General features: G+C 39.0%; 1 protein-coding gene across 5 annotated transcripts in view; it reads right to left on the bottom strand.

Annotated features, from left to right (window-relative positions):
• RGS17 (regulator of G protein signaling 17) overlaps positions 1-19363 on the bottom strand; it is a 73851-nt gene that overhangs the window by 26405 nt on the left and 28083 nt on the right. For all 5 annotated transcript variants that reach the window (XM_032683266.1, XM_032683262.1, XM_032683263.1 and 2 more), the window contains exon 2: positions 4240-4383. In XM_032683266.1, the coding sequence (XP_032539157.1) occupies positions 4240-4358 (119 nt within the window). In that variant the 5' untranslated portion in view covers positions 4359-4383. The remainder of the gene's footprint in view (positions 1-4239; positions 4384-19363) is intronic.

The raw sequence follows: 19363 nt of genomic DNA on the forward strand, positions 1-19363 counted from the left end.
CTTTGGGTGGGAGACAAAGAAGGAAGCAATATAAATTTGGCAGAAAAGCCAACCTCCTTGTGCTAGCATCTGGAGAGTTTTTTGAAGAATGTGATTTACAATTGTTTGCAAGAGAACAACTGGCTTCATGTCTGCTCAGGAAGCTGGAGTAATGGATTGCTAAATAAGGTTGGGGAGGTGAAACAGCAGGCTTACTACTCTTACCTTGCTAAGCTGAGCTCAAAACTATAAAGTCACAGTTCTAAATACACTCTGGAGCAACTCTCTGGAGAAAGCATAATTGAGGAAATTATAAACTGTCACGTTAAGAGTCTTACTGCAAATTTTGCAACTCTTAGGCTACTCAAGTGTTTGAAACTATACCTAGTAAGGAAGCACTCTCTTCTGTCCTCCACTGGAATGGAGTTTTGCAGGAAATTAAGAGATGGGATTAGATTCAGTCTAGGACCTTGGCTACTTGACTGGTACTTAACTGTTAGCAGTCTTCCTGAAGTGAGTGCCTAAGGTCTACATTTGGTCACTGAAGAGAGGAAGGTCCTATAGAAGATCTTCACAAGGATATATTATCTGCTTCTGGTGTACGTGGACAAGTTTTTCCTGCTGGGAACTTCCGAAGCACTTTATTTTCTCCACTGCGGAGGACTGCTTCCTTCACTACTGATGCTCAGAAATAAGTTCAGAACTTAAGCTAGTTGGGCAATGTCCTGAGCATACCTATTAAAATAAAATGGCCATTTTAATAGTCCTGTTTATCTCCATCTTTTCCAGTCTGAGCAAACCTTGGTAATCAGTCTTGCTCTGTCCTTGTAAACTGAGAAGTTTGTTGTCCTAACAATTATCAGTGCCAATAGACGTACCGGGTCTGGCTGGGATGGAGTTAATTTCCTTCATAGCAATCCATATGATGCTATGTTTAGGATTTGTGACCAAAACAGTTGGTAACACATCCGTGTTTTAGCAGCTACCGGGCTGTGCTTGCACAGTGCTAAGGTTTTCTCAGTTTCTCATATTGCCTTGACAGCGAGCGGGCTGGGGGTGCACAAGAAGCTGGGAGGGGATGCAGCCGGGACAGCTGACTGCAACTGACCAAAGGGATATTCCATACCATATGACATTGGGCTCAGCAATGAAATGACATGTAATTACATGCTTTCCCTAGTTCCAGAGGTCTTAGTATTTGAGTAACATGAATTTCTCAAGAGATACCTGTCTGGAACTGTTGCTGGATTGATTAGTGATGAAGACAATGCTTTAACTGTCAAAAATATTTTTAGAACTCTAATGATTTGTGTGGAAATATGAACTACTGAACTAACTCTTCAAACAGGAAAAAGTGAAAATTTCTTACTAAAACCTGCACATTTCTATGAATGGTGAGGAAGTTGAGGTAATAAGGGGTTAGTGATGTAAGAGCCATCCTCAGTCACACACACAGTTGGAAAAGCAGAAGAAAATTCTTCTAATCTTGGTACTGACAATTAAAGCATTGTCTTCATCGCTAATTATGTAATTACATTAGGTCCAGAGAACTTGTTACAATTGTTGATTAGGATTTCCTATTACAGAGAACTACCCTAGTGAATTAACTACCTAGAATCCTCTATATATGAGAGAATAATAAAGTTTGCTACATTTTTTTTAATTCATTTTGTAGTTTTTAGAGTACACAACTAAGGCAACTGTACTCTACCTGCACAGTTCAAATTTACTAAATGAATTTGGCACTAAAACTAATGACTTCATCTCAAGTGAGATTATAAAACGTCATACAGCTTTTTTCAAAGTTTTGTCCCATCTCTCCTCTAATGGAGTTTACATTGCCAAATCATAGAAGATACAGCTGAAAAAGTTGTATTACCTTTTCTAGCTTTTTGATTTTAGTAAATGCAAGTGATGTAACTATCCCCTTTGACCAGTTCTTTGACTTAATTCCAGAAACTAGCTTAAATTGACAGGATCTTTTCCATGCTCAGTTTAATCTACTTTACAAAAAAAAAAAAGCCTTAAACCCTTAAAAACCTGAAAGACAGCAAAACCAATTACTAAAGCAGATGAATATATATGTCATGTTTTAAATCAGCAATTGCTCTAATTTAGATTTATTATGCATAAGCTGTTCTCCACTCTAAGGAGTGGAGGCACCCCAAGTATCACAAAGCTCATAAAACTTCAAAATACAGTTGTTAAATAAGATTTCTTGAGCTACAGCATGCTTACAAAATAAAATCAGTTGTCTTTAAGTTTTAGAAATTTGACTGATACTTTCATGGCTACTCATACTCTAGTACGCAAGGCAAAAGCCAACCCTAGCTGTACATGTACAATGATGAGCTTTATTTCCATTCAGGAAGGAGATGTAGTCAGGGTGGAAAGTTGTATGAAAACTTTATCTCTGGGGTTGTTAAAAAGCAAGCAGAGTGCTCAGAATTAGTAATAACAGTCAAAGGCAAACACAAAATATGGTGCATCCATGTCTTGACTACTGCAAGATCTCATCACAGATTTCAGACAGGAGATAGGGGAATAGGAAAGATACAGAGAAACATGAGGTAGGTGGGTATATAGGACAGATAACGATAAATCATGGTCTGGGTCAGTTTCTGTATCACAGAGATTAAAATAGAGAAGACTATGAAAGAAAAAAACAGCTGATGGGAGATATGAGAGAGCTCTATAAAATCTTGACTATCCCAGGAACAATTACTCACTGTTGTTCACAATCATAAGAACAAGGAGGCATCAAATGAAAGCAGTATCTAGTAGGGTAAAACAAATAAAAGGGAGTAATACTTCATGGAGTGCACAGGCCTGTTGTAGAATTTATTGCTACAGGAAATCCTAGGTGCCAAAAGTTTAGATGAGGTCAAGAAGTTGCTTCTGAAAATGGTTTGACAACTTAATGGAAAAAAGTTCAATCAAGGGCTATAAACCACACTGGTTAGAAATGAACTCTGGGCCAGAAATTTCCTAAGCTGCAGAGTGCCAGAAGTAGTGAGTAGTTTTGCTGTGGGTAGGTTGAAGACATGCATGTCTACTTGTTTTATCCTTTCTTTATGGTATCCAATAAAGGTCACTTCCTGAAATAGGATATTGAGCTAAATGAACCTCTGGCCTGTAAAAGTATCACTAATCTTACATTGTGCCCTTGTCCCGCAGCAGAGAGAGTAGCAGCAAAACATTCTCTACTTACTATTTAATACACTTCCACCTCTTTTGCAATATGGACTGAACATATTGCAAAGTAACTTAGTGAAAGCATGAGCTCTTTCTCATCCTTGCTCCAAACATCCTCTGCCTCTGGATGAAACTGGAAGTAACAGTCAAGGCAGGAACACCCTGCTACTGCTTCCAGGATGTGGCATCCTGGAAAAAAGCTGTCCCATTTTGTACCTCGTGCATAAATGCTGGTATGTATTTTAAAATATTCTGGGGCAAATAGCCTCAGATTTTAGACTGGGGCCAGATGGCAGATTCAAGTGAAAATAACACAGATACACAGAAGAATGAGCACTCTAGAAAAACTGAACTGTCTAGGTAATAGGATGCACAGGCTCTGAACAGTACGGCATGTCTGTAACTTTGCATTTCAATACTGTGTTCATAAAAGTAAGAAATAAAGACCTGATGCATCTCAAGACACTGAGAATTTAAAGCTATTTCTGAAACTGACTTTAAATTTTTGACATTTCAAGTGAACTTTTTGTTTAAGGGACAAGCAGCCACAATTTTTGAGCCTTTTTTTCCCCTCCACTAAAATTATGCCACACCATTTTAAAGCGGAATTTAAGGCTTGTATTTTCAGATTTATAGAAAATGTATTATTCAATAACTAAGTAGTATAATGGGATACCACATATTCACATTTATGACCATCTCCTTTTTATCCTTCTGAATGCAGAGAACTGCAATATCAAAAGTACAAGCAGAAAAAAATATTTTGATGCAAACTACAAAATATTCAGTATCAAGTCTCTCATTCACACACAGGAATTTTACAACTGAAATTTCCTTATTCACTTATGGTTTAAGTAGGGTAAATATAGCTTGAACTTACTATTCTTTCCTTTTCCCCCTCAGAAGATGTCCAACCAAATTTGGGAATTTTTAAATCAAATTTTTAAGTAAAAAGTTAAATTGTGCCTCCTCTCCCACAAGTCTGCATGTTCCCAATGCTTCACACTTTCCATTCTCATTGTTTACCTGTGGTGGATACGGAACCAAATATACTACAGGACATACCATGAACAGCTGCAGCAACAGCACCAACAAAAGCAACATGTGTTGTTGGGCCTTTGGTTTCCAGGTGCTTGAGACACAGCTGATGTTCCTTCATTTTGTGACTGCTGCCTCTTTCTCATTTCAGCTACTTCAGTGCCCAAGTGGCTATAAGAACACAGACATAAGAGATGTACAGAATTACTACAGACCGTCATAAACGACATTCACATTTCTACAGCAATCTCTGATTCAGCTGATTTTTACAGCTCATGGCAACAAAAGCACATGACCATCAACTGAGCTGGCCAAGTAATAGTTCTACTGTGCTAAAGGCAGCTTCCAAAAGACCACATTTTAGTGACACACTTACACTACTGTGTTGTTGAATCACGTCTATTCTTAACGCTTTGGCTGGGCTCAAAGGACTGTTTATTATCACTGTTTTGAACAGCAAGGCACACAGCTTGTGTAGCACTTGGGAAAGACCGAGTTGTTCCTTACCATAAGACTATCACAGCTCTTTCCATTGTACTAAAAATACAGTGGGATGACTTTAAACATGAGCTGGAAACTGATCTTTTTTACTTTTTTACTTCTTTAGTCAGTGCTGGACCAAAGAAATTAATGTAAGTGATATTATATAGGCACTAATAGCTGTCTGTTAAGAGCCAAGATTGTTGTAAGTGTCATAACTGAGAGGCTTGCTACTTCTTTGTAAATAAAATGAATGATAAATATGTATTTCTAAAATGCTTCTCCAACCTTGAGACAATTTTCTTGTCACAGATTTTCTCTTGTTCATTGCCAGTTTTTTCTAGGTTTTATTAGGCCAAGATATTTTTCTTTCCGGTGACTTGAAATATGCAGCTGGAAGTAGTACACCATGCATTATCTAATTTTCAAAAGAAGTTAAAGATTTATTGCTAAGTTATGTTATTTAGGGAGGTTTAGATATCAGGATCCTTCTAATGGTTCACATATTTTTACAACAACTATAAGTTTCCTAGAGTAATGGCTAGTACAAACACATAAATTAGAACAAATTTAGTAGTTTTGCCTTTGAAAAAGTACTAACAGATTACTGTGGAAAGGAGCCTGGTTTAAAACAGAAGTGGGTAGAAAATGGTCTGGTGTGAGCAGCATGCTCTGTGCTCCACACCTCCAGGGCATCCTGCTACAGCCAGGAGTGCTGGGGAAAGGCATACTTGGTTGATTTGCCACCTGGGTACACCATGCACAGACAAACAAGGGATGTGCCACTCCACCTACATGCATTCAGGCAGCAGCTGTGAGAGTTTGCATTTACATGGGTGCTAAAACTCCTGAAGATTTTGTTCTGTAATAGCGTCCTTCTAGACAGCTTTCACACAACACGTAGTAAGGATATTAAGCTTCAGAACTCGAACTCATGCTTCAAAACTTCTTATGGTTTATAGCTGCTCTTACAGATTAAAATGACACACAAAAAAACCCCCACACCTTTTTTTCTTATCAGATGTAAACCTGTGTTGTTAACAAGGGATACTCTGACATAATTGGAAAACTGCCCATAATTTTACAACAGATTGGAAGTAAGGAAAATGTGTTGCAGCATAACATGTAGCTCAGAGAGTGAGTTACAGTACGGAGTCACTTTCTCCAAATTACAGTACTGAACTTCTGCTGACTGGGCATGATGCAGTTAAATTATTTCATAGATAGCTGTGTCATGCCTGTGAATGATATTTGCTTCAGCAAGTGCAATGACTGCAAAGAAACAAAAGAACATTTGTTTCTTTTAATCAAGATAGAGATTCTAGAAATATCTGTATAACCAAAAAAAACCAACGAAATTTATTAGTTTCAGAAATGAGTCAAATTACCCATATTTAGGTATCTGTTGGGCTGTAAGCCCATTCATTCCACCCACATACCTGAAGTGAAGCATTTTTTACACAGTTTTAGCTATATATTAAAAATATATTATGGCTAGAATCTGTTGCACTGTAAATAAAGGGGCCAGGATGAAGGTTACCCATTCAGACATGATGATGACAGTTGCTGACTTTGCTGTAGTTTCAAAATAAGTTTAACACACCACAAGATGCTCCCGCCTCTGAAATACATACCTCTCTCCCTTTTCTCCTGCCCAGCTCACAGTCACTCATTCCCTCACCTGAGCTGTCCCCTTCTCTATGTTGGCAGTAGCATTTGAGGAAGTACTTGGTGAATTGGATAAAAGAACAGGCATGATTTAAATTTAATCCAGAGGAGAAAGGAAAAAAAAATTAACTTGCTTCAAGTCCCTGTCTCGTTCACCTTGGGAAGATGTGACCACTTGGACCACAGCAAGGGAAGAAACAGTACATCAGGCAGGTAAGGAGAGTATGGGGACCACTTTCTTCCATTCTTGCTCACGCCATCAGCATATGATGGTGAAACAGATGGGAGTTGTGCAGCTGCAGAAAGGTAAAATCTGCAAATGCAATTCCCAACACACAGCACACAACAGAGGGGGTCAGAGTCAGAAGTGGGTTTTCACAGGAATGGTTCACATCCTCAGTCTTGCCCAGCAATTCAACCACTGAAAATTCTCCAATATTCATCTTGTGATCTGGAATGCCACGGCCAACTGTTTCAAAGGTTTCCAAGTCTGGTAGGACAGAGTTGTGAGGAAACGTGACTCTTCATTGTAGAGCATTTCAGGAGAAATGGTTTCCTCCAAGGCTGCTCAGAGCACACAGGTTAGCCAGTCTTTAGAGTGGGACTGCTTGTTTTGCAATGCTGACTGCTCTGGAGTATGGGAAGGGACAGAATCCATCCCCTTTCTGACCATGCATTATTTAGAAAAGGAAGAGAGAAGTCCTTGATTGCATGTACAGTTATACTTATCTCTTTAGGCTGTATTTGAAAAAGAAAGAAAGATATAAAAGAAAAGAATCAGAGAATCAGAGAATGGCCTGGGTTGGAAGGGATCTTAAACATCATCTAGTTCCAATCCCCCTGACATGGACAGGAACACCTTTCACTAGACCAGGTTGCTCAATGCCCATTCAACTTAGTTTTGAACAACACTAGCGATAGGTCATCCAGAACTTCTCTGGGCAACCTGTTCCAGTGCCTCACTACCCTGACAGTACAGAATTTTTTCCTAAGATTTGAGCAACTCCCCCAAATCCTGTATATACATCCAAGGAGAGTTTGCATTCTACCTCTAGTACAATATGTATGATAAAGCATTAATTACAATGCCAGCAAAGTGCTGCAGTGGGGTATATTTTGAAACTAGTTGCAAACTTGGATACTGTATACTAGGACTATCCTTAACTTCCAAGCATAATGAGGAAAGATCTTACTGGCACAGTGGGAATAAGTTGTATTTACTCCATTTCAGATTCTGTCCTTTCCACAGCTGACATTGGTGTTCCCCCTAAACCTTGCTGTATCTCACAATGCAAATGTTGATTTCACTTGGCATGACTGGTGCACTGATCAATAAAAACATGAGGCTGAAAATCCAAGAAAGGGGACAGTGTTCTCAGTGAATGCACATGTTCACTCCACTGGCTTAACCACTCGCTGAAGTCAAAGTTATCAGCGCTGTTCTTCTGTTTGCTTTACATTCTCTCAGACAGCTTCTAAGCTGAAGTCTATAAGAAATGTGAAAAATCCGCCCTGTGATGCAAAGCTATAATATGTTTACTGAGGATGAAGTAGGATGGGTGGAAACTTCAGTCTCATGCTTATTTTGGTTAGATTTCATGTTTCATGTTTTATTTGCAAATACCAGGTGTCATCTATGCAAAACAGTAATTAGATTGTTTAGGTTGCAGAAGGAGGAATTCTTGGCTATATTTAGAGCCTGAACTGTAGACAGAGGGTTTATATTTGGTGCCTTGGTCCCAGGCACGAAAAGAAATTTAGAATCTTTAATTCAGCAAGTAAATGATGAGATGAACTATTTTTCTGTACTTGAGTGTAAAAGTTAGTACATAATTGTGAAGGAGTAGAATGTTGTGAACTGATATTGAGTAGACTTTCTAGGATAGTACAAATAGTACGTACTGTCTCCAAGATTTCAGTTTGCCTTTTAGCTTTTTCATCATTTTCATTCTTCCTGATATCCTCTAGCTTGGCAAAAATGCTGCGTGGTGAAGGCGGGCCTTTGTCAAATGGAACAGTTTTTCTCCTTGGTTCTCTATGTACGATCTTTCAGACCGTCACGTCACAGGTATCAGTTCCTTCTGTCAGTTTTGCATCTAGTTCTTTGCCTCCATTTGGTGGAGGCATGGTTTACTAACAGTTTTATGATATCCATTTGTGCTGATAGGAAATAGGAATAGGATTCCAGCTTGCTTGTCTGACTCATTCTCTTGGGGGTGGTAGATATTATGGCCCTTTGAGCAATCCCATAATCATGAAGGACTTCATTTCACAGAACATCTGCTGTCCCTTCTTTGCAGCTGAGGAAAGGAACCCAGGAGTACCACAACTGTTTATTTTACCAATTATGAGACAGGTAGCTCTTATAAGCCGCAGAGCAAGAAAGTCTGTGCAATCCTGTGTTTATCTTCAATCTTGTAGTCCTAGAAGAATATGATAACTAAAAACCTCTCTATTTCGAGTAAGGCTTCCTGTTAGTTTTGGAAATGATGGCACAAGGATCTATTTCTTTGTTCAGACAATCACCATTTATTCCCCTGGGTTCTTGGGGATAATTATTACAGAAGCCCCTTGTGTACAGAGCACTGTCTTGGGAAGAGAGTTCAAAAGAAGTAACTCACAGAAGAATCATTTGGTTTATTACCTGGGCAGCCCTATTGAATACAGACTTCAGTCCTTTCAAATTCCATAGAGTATCTCTACAAGATGAAAAGAAGGTAATTTCTGAAAGGTTGCACCTCCCTGCCTCTCCACCTCCTGCAGGACTTGTGCTAGGTTTTATCTAGGTTTTAGAGTGTTTTCCCTAGAAATTCCCAACGAGCTGGACATAGCAAAAACATAGGCTGCATCATTTCAATCATTTCATTTGATGTCTATCTTCTGATGAAGCAAGAGTAAGCTTTTTTTTTTCCCCCTTTCTTTTTTTTTTTCCCCCCTAGCCTCAAAAGCCTGTTATTACAGTACTGCAAGTTATCAGAACTTTTGGCACGGTCCCATCCAGCTCCCACTGCTCATTTTGGAGCTTCCCCTTGCACATGACCCTCCTGTAGGCATTTTTGTTCCCCTGTCAGGATTGGGAAGGCATTCTCTGGAGAAGCTCATGCACTATGAAGTCAGCAAAACATCCTGAAACTACACTGGGGATTGAGAATTTTTTTATCATATCTTCTGGAACCATTATCTAATGGCTGCTTTGAAACAGAGATTATATAACGGTGCAGATAAACACACACCATTCTATACAGCAAGGAAGTGGCATTTTGTCTTTTGTTGGAGGTAGGACAAATAATGGCTTAGATTTCAGGACAGAATTGGTGCAGAATCAGCTAGAGCAATCCGTCTTTTTTTGAACTTCTGAAATAGGCAAGAAAGTTCACCTTGCATCAGAAAGGTGCAGTCAATGACTTAAGGATATAGAGGGTGATTTACTCTGCAGGCAAGAAACTTAGCACTTAAAATATCTTTTTTTTTTTTCTGTGATCTATCACATCAGTTCTTCCACATTACTTCTTTTGACTTTGACAATAAAGGACCAAAACCTTACATAAATTCATACCTTATATCAGCTTATTTCAGCCCTGGATGTGACTCTATAAATCTCTTAACCATACTTGATGTTTTCACTGTCTTAACTGTCATTCATTTGGCACATGGATTTCTAACAAGAATTGTTTTTAAGTTTGGGGATTTTGAAAGCCCTCAAGCCTTAAGTACTAAGGTAGACACTATTCATTTAAGATCCCGTCCAGGCCTCACTGTAAGAACCAAAATGCACACTGTGGAAAGCTTTGTATATTGTGGATTCCAGACTTGCAACTACCATTCTGGATTTCCCACATATTTGGAAAATGTCAACATTCATAAGAACAGTTACATTAGCACTTCCTTTAATTTTTTTAATGAGTTGTGTGGGCATAACTGGAGTGATCTTTACAAGAATTTGATTGGTTGCTTGGGTTTTAGTTTCCTAAAACAGTCAATGGGAGAGTGACAGAGACAACTCTGAAATACTGTTGGGTTATTTTTTCAAAGTAGTCGGGTGCCTTATTGAATTTTTAATAGACAAACATCTTTTTAACTTGAAACACTAAGCAGAAACCCTCAGAGAATGTGACTATGATATGCTTAATGATCTGTGATATGCTATGTTTTAAATCCACAGTGTGATAAGCTGTATGTCATAAATCCATAGTTTTTTTAAGAAAAGACATACTAGATTAACAGAAGCATGCAACACAGTCTGGATGCAGCTGCCAGTTAAAGAATCTCGCAGATGCATGTGCTGCACTTGCAATGCAAAGATAGCCCTAACACAACATTGATTTTTGATTTGTGCTGTCTTCATTCATCTGGAGGAGTGTTTAAAAGGTACCACAAGCTAAATGAAGATGGACCACAAGATATCTCTGAGCTAAAAAGATTTCCATACACTCCTTGCAATGCTGAGTGAGTAGTGAAATCAAAACAGCAGAACCATGGGCACCCTTTTAAATGCTGCTGACCGCTTATACAGCCATCATAGAGCAATGGCACTCATACTAGTCACTCTGCATGAGAGAAAGCACGACATGGGTACATTCCTTTTTGCCACAGAGTCCTGAAAGCCACTCAGTAATTCACAAATAAATTTGTATACAGTAATAGAGAAGAAGAAGTCTACCAAAAGAGGTATAATTCAGTTACCTTGGGCTCCATTTACTTATTTAAATGTATCTCTAGTCTATCACAGAACAATCAGAAGCTATTGCCAACAATGAAACCTTACCTGTACCTTAATTGATTTAAATATAGTCTACATGGAAAATTGCAATTAATTGAAGCAGTATGGGAAGTTTGAAATGTTTGCATTTTAAGAATTTGTGTTTTGGAAGGCAAGATCAATACACAAGGCACTTTCTAAAAACTATTCTGGTTAACAGTAGTCATGTCAGAATGTGAATTATAACTCAAATTTTAACAGATTTGCTTTTCTGGGTTCTTCAGAAACTGTATTTTGCACCATGTCTAGGTTAAAAAAAATTGTGAAGAGTAAGAAGGTCTGAATCAAGACAGAAGTTGACACATGTATTTGTAACTAGAACTTCATATTGCATACCCCATGCTGATGTGCCATATAGGCCAGTACACAGATTCTGTGTTTTACATGCTGAATTCAGCCCAGAAAAGGCATGCATATATTATAGTTTTTAATTTTAAAAGCTTAGCTGCTACATCAAGCTGTATGAACTGTTGATTTTAACTCTGATGGTCCCATACTGATTACCAAGGCAGCAGAACCATGGAGCAAATTTCTTTCTCTTCAGTAGCTTGCAGTGCCCAAGACATCGCACAGCCCCCTTGGTGTCATTCTTCTTGTATTAATGGCAGGCCATCTTCAGATAGTAACTCTTGAAATTGTAAGTTTCGTATACTTGTTGGCTCAGAGAACAGGTTATTGCACCTACTGAATTTTGCTTTCAGAGAACTGAAGACTTGAGCATCTACAGTAAAACATCTTGCTCTTCTATTAGTTACTGCAACTCAGCAAAAAATTTGAAGACGTGCAGCACTGCTACATTACAGACATCTTTATCTTGTCAGGTCTTTTGATCTGGAGATGCCTGACTCTTTCTATAGTCTTCCAAAACAAGCTCTGAGAAGGTCATAAAGTGGACATTTTATCCATTATAGAATTGAAATAAAAAGAAATTTTGTGGACCACTAGCAGAAAATATTTGGACATTAGGTGTTTTATTTAGGGTAGAACACTGCTATGCAAATATTCATTTAAATTGAAATTGTGCAATTGGGCTGAACACTATAAAATCCTTGCCTTTTTTACAGTAATATTCTTTTTATGACTTTACCAGACAGCTTCTGTACTCATAAAGGATGTCTGAGATTTCTTTTTATTATTTTATGGTGAACTTGGTATCCTGAGGAAGCCTTGCTTAAATCTTTGCATCATCAAATAGATAGGAATTTGTACTTATGAATCAGACATTACTGCTCAGTGACAAAACATTAAGCCTGACAGTAATGCATTATTGAAAAGATGGCTGCATGTGGTTTTTAAGAAGCTGCACTAAAATTATGATTAAGAGCACTTTACAGTCTTCAGGAACATTTTATAAAAAAGCACAATGTAAAACTCATCAGGAAACCTTTTATCTTTTTTTAAACATATTGTTTTTATTGGTAAGTGTTTGAAAAACATCTGACAATGCTGTTTTACACTACATCTATATACCTATTCGTTGTGGCCAGGATGGCTTCCACTGACTTAAGACACGTGAAGCCAGTACAGTTTAGAAAGCTGAAAAGATACTTTCCTCACCTTGGGGAAACACAGATCTTGACATATTGCTGGAAAGAAGTGTTTAGTCTCTGAGGAAAGTCTCTGACATTCCTCATAAAGAGGACACTAAGAAGACACATGAGAACACAAAGAGCTTTATTGCTGGCATTAGCACTGTAATGTCTGAACAAATTTTTCTGTGCTCAGAGCCATTTCTCTGTGCAAAATGCCAGATGTCATTTGGGGATCATGTGATCTGCACAGATTCTGTACAAATTTAAGCAGAAATTTAAGAAAAAAATCCTAGGCCTAGCACAAAAACTTGTAGCTAACAGAGGGCAAACATATTTGCAAGTGCAATCGAAGTATCAAACAAGCTTTAATGTTTTTTAACCACTTTTTCAGTAGACAAGACTATTCTGGAAAATTTTCATCTGCAGAAATGACAGCATTTAATGAAATAAGTGTACACAACCTTTGTTTATGGTGCACATGCTACTATGGGCTGAAAGACAAAGGAAGGCATTAAGAAAATTGTTTAAGTGTGAGAAAAGCTTTTCTGAAACCACATTGGACGTGGTTCTAGTCTCTGAAATGACAGAATCTACATTTTCACTGTAAAATGAAGACCTGCACCCTCTTCTTCCAAAGCTCTTTATTTTTATTCAAATTCCTTCTTGAAATGGCAGTCTCAAATTTGAATAGAAGGAGCTTCAGAAAGCTTTCCTTAATATAGGCTTTTTGAAATAACTGGATATTTGGTAGTCATGTTGACTGACTTCTGAGGTATCCTCTGACATGATCTCTGTGTGTTTCAGCTCTCCTCAGCCATCTTCGCAAATAATAATAATAAAAGAAGTCTAATAAACAAAATCAAGAGATTAGTATGGTGGGGAGAAGGTATTGGTTAACATGGTGTGACTGAGAGAGAGAGGAGCAGAAGGTGGCATGAGGTTGAAACAGCCTTAAGGTCTTTCTGGATGGCTTGGAATAGTGAGAGAAGGTGAATCCAAGCAGTACATGGAGATGGGTTTTTTCCCAATATGAAACAGAGGGGCAGGGATTGCCCAGGTGGCCTTGTTGTGCTCACATTACAGAACATTCACATTCACATTATGAATTTCATGACCATAGAACTAAAGGAATATTTGCCCTTGGCAGAGACTGGACAGAGTGCATACCCACCAGCAATCTTCATTCCCTCCCACAAGCTATGCTACTTCTGTTAAACTTATAGCAAGCTCCTGATACTTCTGCTCCTCTAGTTAGTGCTAATGCTTTCTGGTCTGAGGAAAGGAGAGGAGACCAATTCTACTCTGTGCAAGGGACATGCTCTTTTCCACCACACTGGCACATGGTATTAGAATCAACTGTTGTTCCCATGCTTGGAGAAGGTTTGTTGTCTGAAATCCTATATTTCTACTGGTCTGAATCTTTCACTGTACTTGCTTGTTCTATGTTTAATGATGTTTGGTTTAGCTGCACATTCCATGCAGCAACACTCACTCTTCCATCTGCTACTACCAAGCTTCACGTCCTTCCTGCTCTATCACATGTGAGGTTTTTCCACTTTTTCTTTAGTAGTAGGATGGCTTGTGGATGTGTGCCTCTTACTGCTGTTTTTGAGATGACTAGAGCTTTACCAGTCCAGAGAGAGCTAGGAGCCACTGATCACAGCCACCAGCACAGGACAGTCATTGAGAGGAGCTATCAAGGGCTCTTTTATCTCTTTCTGCTATTCAGCAAGTTACCAGGAAAAACTGGCATGGAATAAAAACAACAGCTGACAAGAGTGGGACAATAGGAAGATAACAAACAAATATGGAGGGAAGACAAAAGAAGTGAATTTACCTTACTAAATCTTGGATTAGAACTATTTTGGAGCAAGAAATTAGAGTGGATGTCAAAGAGATGACAAGCTATGTGGCTTGAAAAGCTTCAAACTTTTAATGGAAAACTTTGTTGATATATAGAAGAACAGGCACAGAGCTTTCAACTACTGTGTGCCTTGAAGCATATTTATTTGTTAACAATGTAAATATTTCAGCAACAATATTTATATTGGTCAAATATATAAAAATTCAGCCTAGATCTCATGGAAAAGGCGAGGCATCTCTGTGCAGTGGAAGCCACCAGTCTAGACTCTGAAGTTGTTTGCTTCTAAGGTTCTCTGACAGCAGAAAAAAAGGACCACAGGGTTTTTAAAAGATGACACTGTGTTCTTTGAGCTCTGATTTGTACTCACCTGCAACAGCCCAGTGCAGTGGTACAGGATGGACTCAGCTGATAGCAGAGTGACAGACTTTCATGGGACCATCCACCTCCTCCTGACCTGAGCCAGTGTCCTAGCTCAGTTCCTTTTCCATTGCCTCTTTTCCTTCCCTCCCCTGAGGTCACTGTCTTTGCCTGGCTAAGATGTCTGTCAGCTCTGTTGTGAAACTTGATAACCTGCAGAGCAATATAGCAGGCAGATATGTGTCTAATGCTGCTGCAGAAAGATTCACTACAACTCATCTCTCACTAGGCAGCACAGGAAACAAAAAGAGATTTGTGGAGAAAAAGAGAAATCGGACTTCCAGATTAAATCCCCTTGCCATTACAAGAGCTTTCTAGAACTTACTGTCTTTTCAGTGAGAGAAAGCAAGTTTCCTTTCCCCTGTCCTGGTTTTATCCCTTTCCTGTCTGGAATGATTCCCATGTAGAAAACTGTATACCTCCTTTGTGTATCTCATCACTTAAGAATCTACTTCAGCTGCCTGAATCCCCACAGGTGTCTTGTTTGTTAGCTTGCCTGGAAGAATGGGTGTTTCTCCAGAGCTAATCACAGGTCACTTTCCAACTACCACAAATTTATGTGTCTGTTGGTACTTTACAACATCAGGTAGTGGACACCTGATGTCTCTCTCTCCTAAAGAGAGAGGTATAATGCAAGTAGGAAGCAAAAGAAAGCCATAAATGTCTAAATTATACAGAAAATGCCTGACAGTGAAAGTGGTATCTCTCAATCCATAGAGATTCCCTAGGCAGAGGGTTTGAGGTGTTCTGAAACTAGAGTGAGAAGTCCCCAAAACTAGTTAGCATGTTGTGCATTGGAAGGGATGTATGAAAGTTCAAAGAAATAAAAACTACTACGATTTCTTCTCTCTTTTCTCTTCCCATTGTCATTTTTTAATGTGTTGTCCTAGTTAGAACAGCTGGGACCAGTTCATCACTGGATGGGTGTAACCCAAAACTGTGTTCTATAGCCTTCCATGCCATTTCCCAGAAACTGTTATCAATGAACCATTTACACCATCTGCCCATAGAGCCTGACTCCTCAGGCTATAAACTAGGTGTTAAGAGGCCTGTGAGATAGGAGGATGTTCCTGTCCTCACACCCACTGTGGAACTCCCCGCCCTGAGGGAGGTACTGGGCATTCCTGCTTGAACTGGAGGATATATAATCTTGGGAGTCTTGAGACTTTTTTTTACCACTTGTGGGATCCAGAGGAAGACTGCAGGTCACCGCTCTCAACCAGACTGCAACCACCACTCTCGACCAGACTGCAACCACCACTCTTGACCAGACTGCAATTACCACTCTTGACCAGACTGCAACAGCACTCTCACCAACAGGCTTTTTCCCTCTCCTTTTACTTTGGACTCAGGGGGCCCAACGAACACCACCCTGTTCATGCCCCAGGGTGCTGGGTTATACATTTGGGTTTTGTGGGTTAAAACCAACTGTTTCTCTGTATAATTGTATTTATTGTATTATTTTATTAAATTGTTATTCTGACTTATAATCTCTCCTTTGAGTTGAGTTCATTTCCCCTGCTGGTTTACCTTTAAACCAGAGCATGTGTCAATTTTAAAAATAAAAATTTCCAACCATCCCAGCAAAACAAATTTTTATAGCAAGCTGTGCATGTATTTTCATATTCACCAACAGAAAATAATAAATTATGTCTTCCTGTAGAATCTGACAGTTATTGCTGCATGGAAAATTTACATATTAAAAAACAATATACCAGTTTTTCTTCCTTTGTTTTTTAGCTTTTTAATTCTATCAAGTATGTGAGTAAACTCTTCTAAAATGTCTACAAATGCTAAATAAAATTTTGCATAAAAAGAATCCAGCATTTTTCATTCTTGGAAAGGACATTTTGCTTTGGAGGACAGACAATAATAGTAAGAAATATTCCAGAAGTTAATTTGTTCCTCATTGTCTTTGTATGATGGTATACTTGAACCAATATGTGCTTAGGGAAGGCTGTGGTGCTACCACATTTTTTCAAAGCTTAAGAAGGAAAAAAGAATTGTGAATTATTCGTTGCCCAGAAAAGAGCATAATACATCCAAACCTCTTGAAGACCACTTCTAAGTGAATTACAAAACAGACTTACATAAAAGGTCTACTTTTAACACTTCATTTTTTTAAAGTTTAAAGGATGGAACTTAAAACTACTTTCCCATAATATGAAGTTCACAATTTTTCTTAATCTATTTATGTACCAACATAAAAAAAAAATCTGCTAAAACACAAGGGACTGAAAACATGTTGTGAAAACTTAAAACCTTTGAAATCTCTGAAAACATGCAAATTTTGGTATGAAAGTGTCACGCCTAGTCATATCCATACATTTACAAGCTCTCTACTCTTATACTGAGCATTAGCACAGGTTTGCAATCACCAACTATGTTACTGTAAAGTAGCTTTTCCACTAGAGCATGCAATGGGATAGAGTAAACCAACCTTATTTAGATAAATAGATCCCTGAAGATCAGCAGACAAGACCTCTTGAAAAACCGCTGTGACATCACCAAGTGAAGCTTGATGTGAATGTCTGGTATAGCACCCTGTTCCAATAAAAGCTCTGCTCACTGGCAGTACAGCTTGCTGTCCTCATTTACTGCCACACAGATGACTGACTCCAGAGAGGAGGTCCATAGGCATCCTTTTGTCCAGTATTTCATAATGTTAAAAAAAGCTACAGAGCTTTGTAGAAAGATACATATATATTCTCCAGCAAGTGAAACAGGTAGGGGGGTTTTGCTGAATTTTAGAAAAATTATGTCTATAATAGAGGACAAGGTAATGTTTTGATTTAAAAGAACTGTGCAATAAGTCTGGACAGCTTGTTGACTGTATGTTTAAGGACAGCATAAGTGGATTAAAACTCCACTTTCCCCACGATTTGCCCTTTCTGAGACATTCAGCTATACCATGACTTGGACACTGAATCCTGTTCCAAACTCTTTTTGAAAGCAGGACCTCGCTGTGAGATCTGTAAGACGATGAGGAACACGGGAAGCTTGGGAAGAAGTTTGAGTACAAAGCCTGGTTGTACTGCGACCTCACACACCAATTCCTTCCGAGGACCTTCTCAGTCACAGCAACTCTTGCAGCAGCTTGGGTTTATACCAATTCTGTTGGCCAGTAAAGCTTAAGCTTGCAGATCAAATATGAACAGGATGGGCCTGTTCAGCCTCAAGAAGAGACAACTGAGAGAGGACCTTGTCAATGTTTGTAAGTATCTGAAAGGACGGTGTCAAGAAGATGAAGCCAGGTTGTTCTTGGTGGTGCTGAGCAATAGGACAAGAGGCAACGGGCAAAAACAGATGCACAGAAAGTTCCACCTCAATATGGGGAAGAACTTCTTCACTGTGTGGGTGACCACGCACTCGCACAGATTGCCCAGAGAGGTTGTGGAGTCTTCCTCACTGAAGATATTGAAGAACCATCTGGACGCAATCCTGTGCCACGTGCTCTGGGATGACCCTGTTTGAGCAAGGAGGTTGGACCAGATAACCCACTCTTGTGCCTTCCAATCTTACCCATTCTGTGACGATTCTATGATTCTGTGTTTTTCTCCACAAGAGCCTTAGAAGGACCTCTCTCCTTCACTTGGCTGTTGGATTTTTTCCCAGGCACTTGGGTTAATTTTCTGCCTTTGAAATTTTCTTTGAAAGTTTGACCTGTCATTTGGTTGAAATTGAATGACATACACGAAGTTAGTGGAGAGAGAGTGATAGAAAGACACAGCAAGGTCTCATATGTATCATCAGCTTAGGATGATACATATCGAAAGGAAAGGAAAAGTCAGAAACCAAAAGGAAAAGTCAGAAACCAGATCAATGTGAAGAGCTTTGAGCAGTATGGCCTGGCTGGATAGCCTACCACTGAACAATAAATTCCTGTTTTTCCAGCCACAACTGTGAGCTACCTTCAGTCACTGAAGCAAAGGGGGAAGGGTGTTGCTGGGAAAGGATGCTGAAGGAGAAGAGTAGTGCTTGCTTTCTAGCCCCAGTATATTGAGTCTAGCAGAGCTAGACCCCTCTGTGTTTGTTTTTTTTTTTTAATGTCAGGAGTGTTTAGGCTAGATCCAGTCCTGCCAACTGTGCAGCTTCATCACATGCTTTGGGGAGGAGAAAAAAGTTATGCAATAAAACTAGAAAATATGGTTGAAGCTACCAAGCTTTGCATCAGGCTAAGGAGGAGGTTTAGTATCAGTGACTACTTCAGTCTGTTTTTAAAAAAGGCAACAATTAGAAACAAGGTTTCTTTAGAGGTCGTTTGTGTGTTTTTTTACTCCCCTAAAACATAAAAATTCAAAATATTCCAGCTGAAGGGCCTTATCTAGCCCTCATTTCAGGTCAAAATTCTTGCATCCCATTTTTATTTGCCTCAGCTGATTCTACTGAGGCATAAGGTAGAGTATGTTATTCTGTATTTATCCGTAATAT

This window comes from Chiroxiphia lanceolata, chromosome 3, assembly GCF_009829145.1.
Source record: "Chiroxiphia lanceolata isolate bChiLan1 chromosome 3, bChiLan1.pri, whole genome shotgun sequence".
In the NCBI taxonomy this organism is placed as follows: domain Eukaryota; kingdom Metazoa; phylum Chordata; class Aves; order Passeriformes; family Pipridae; genus Chiroxiphia; species Chiroxiphia lanceolata.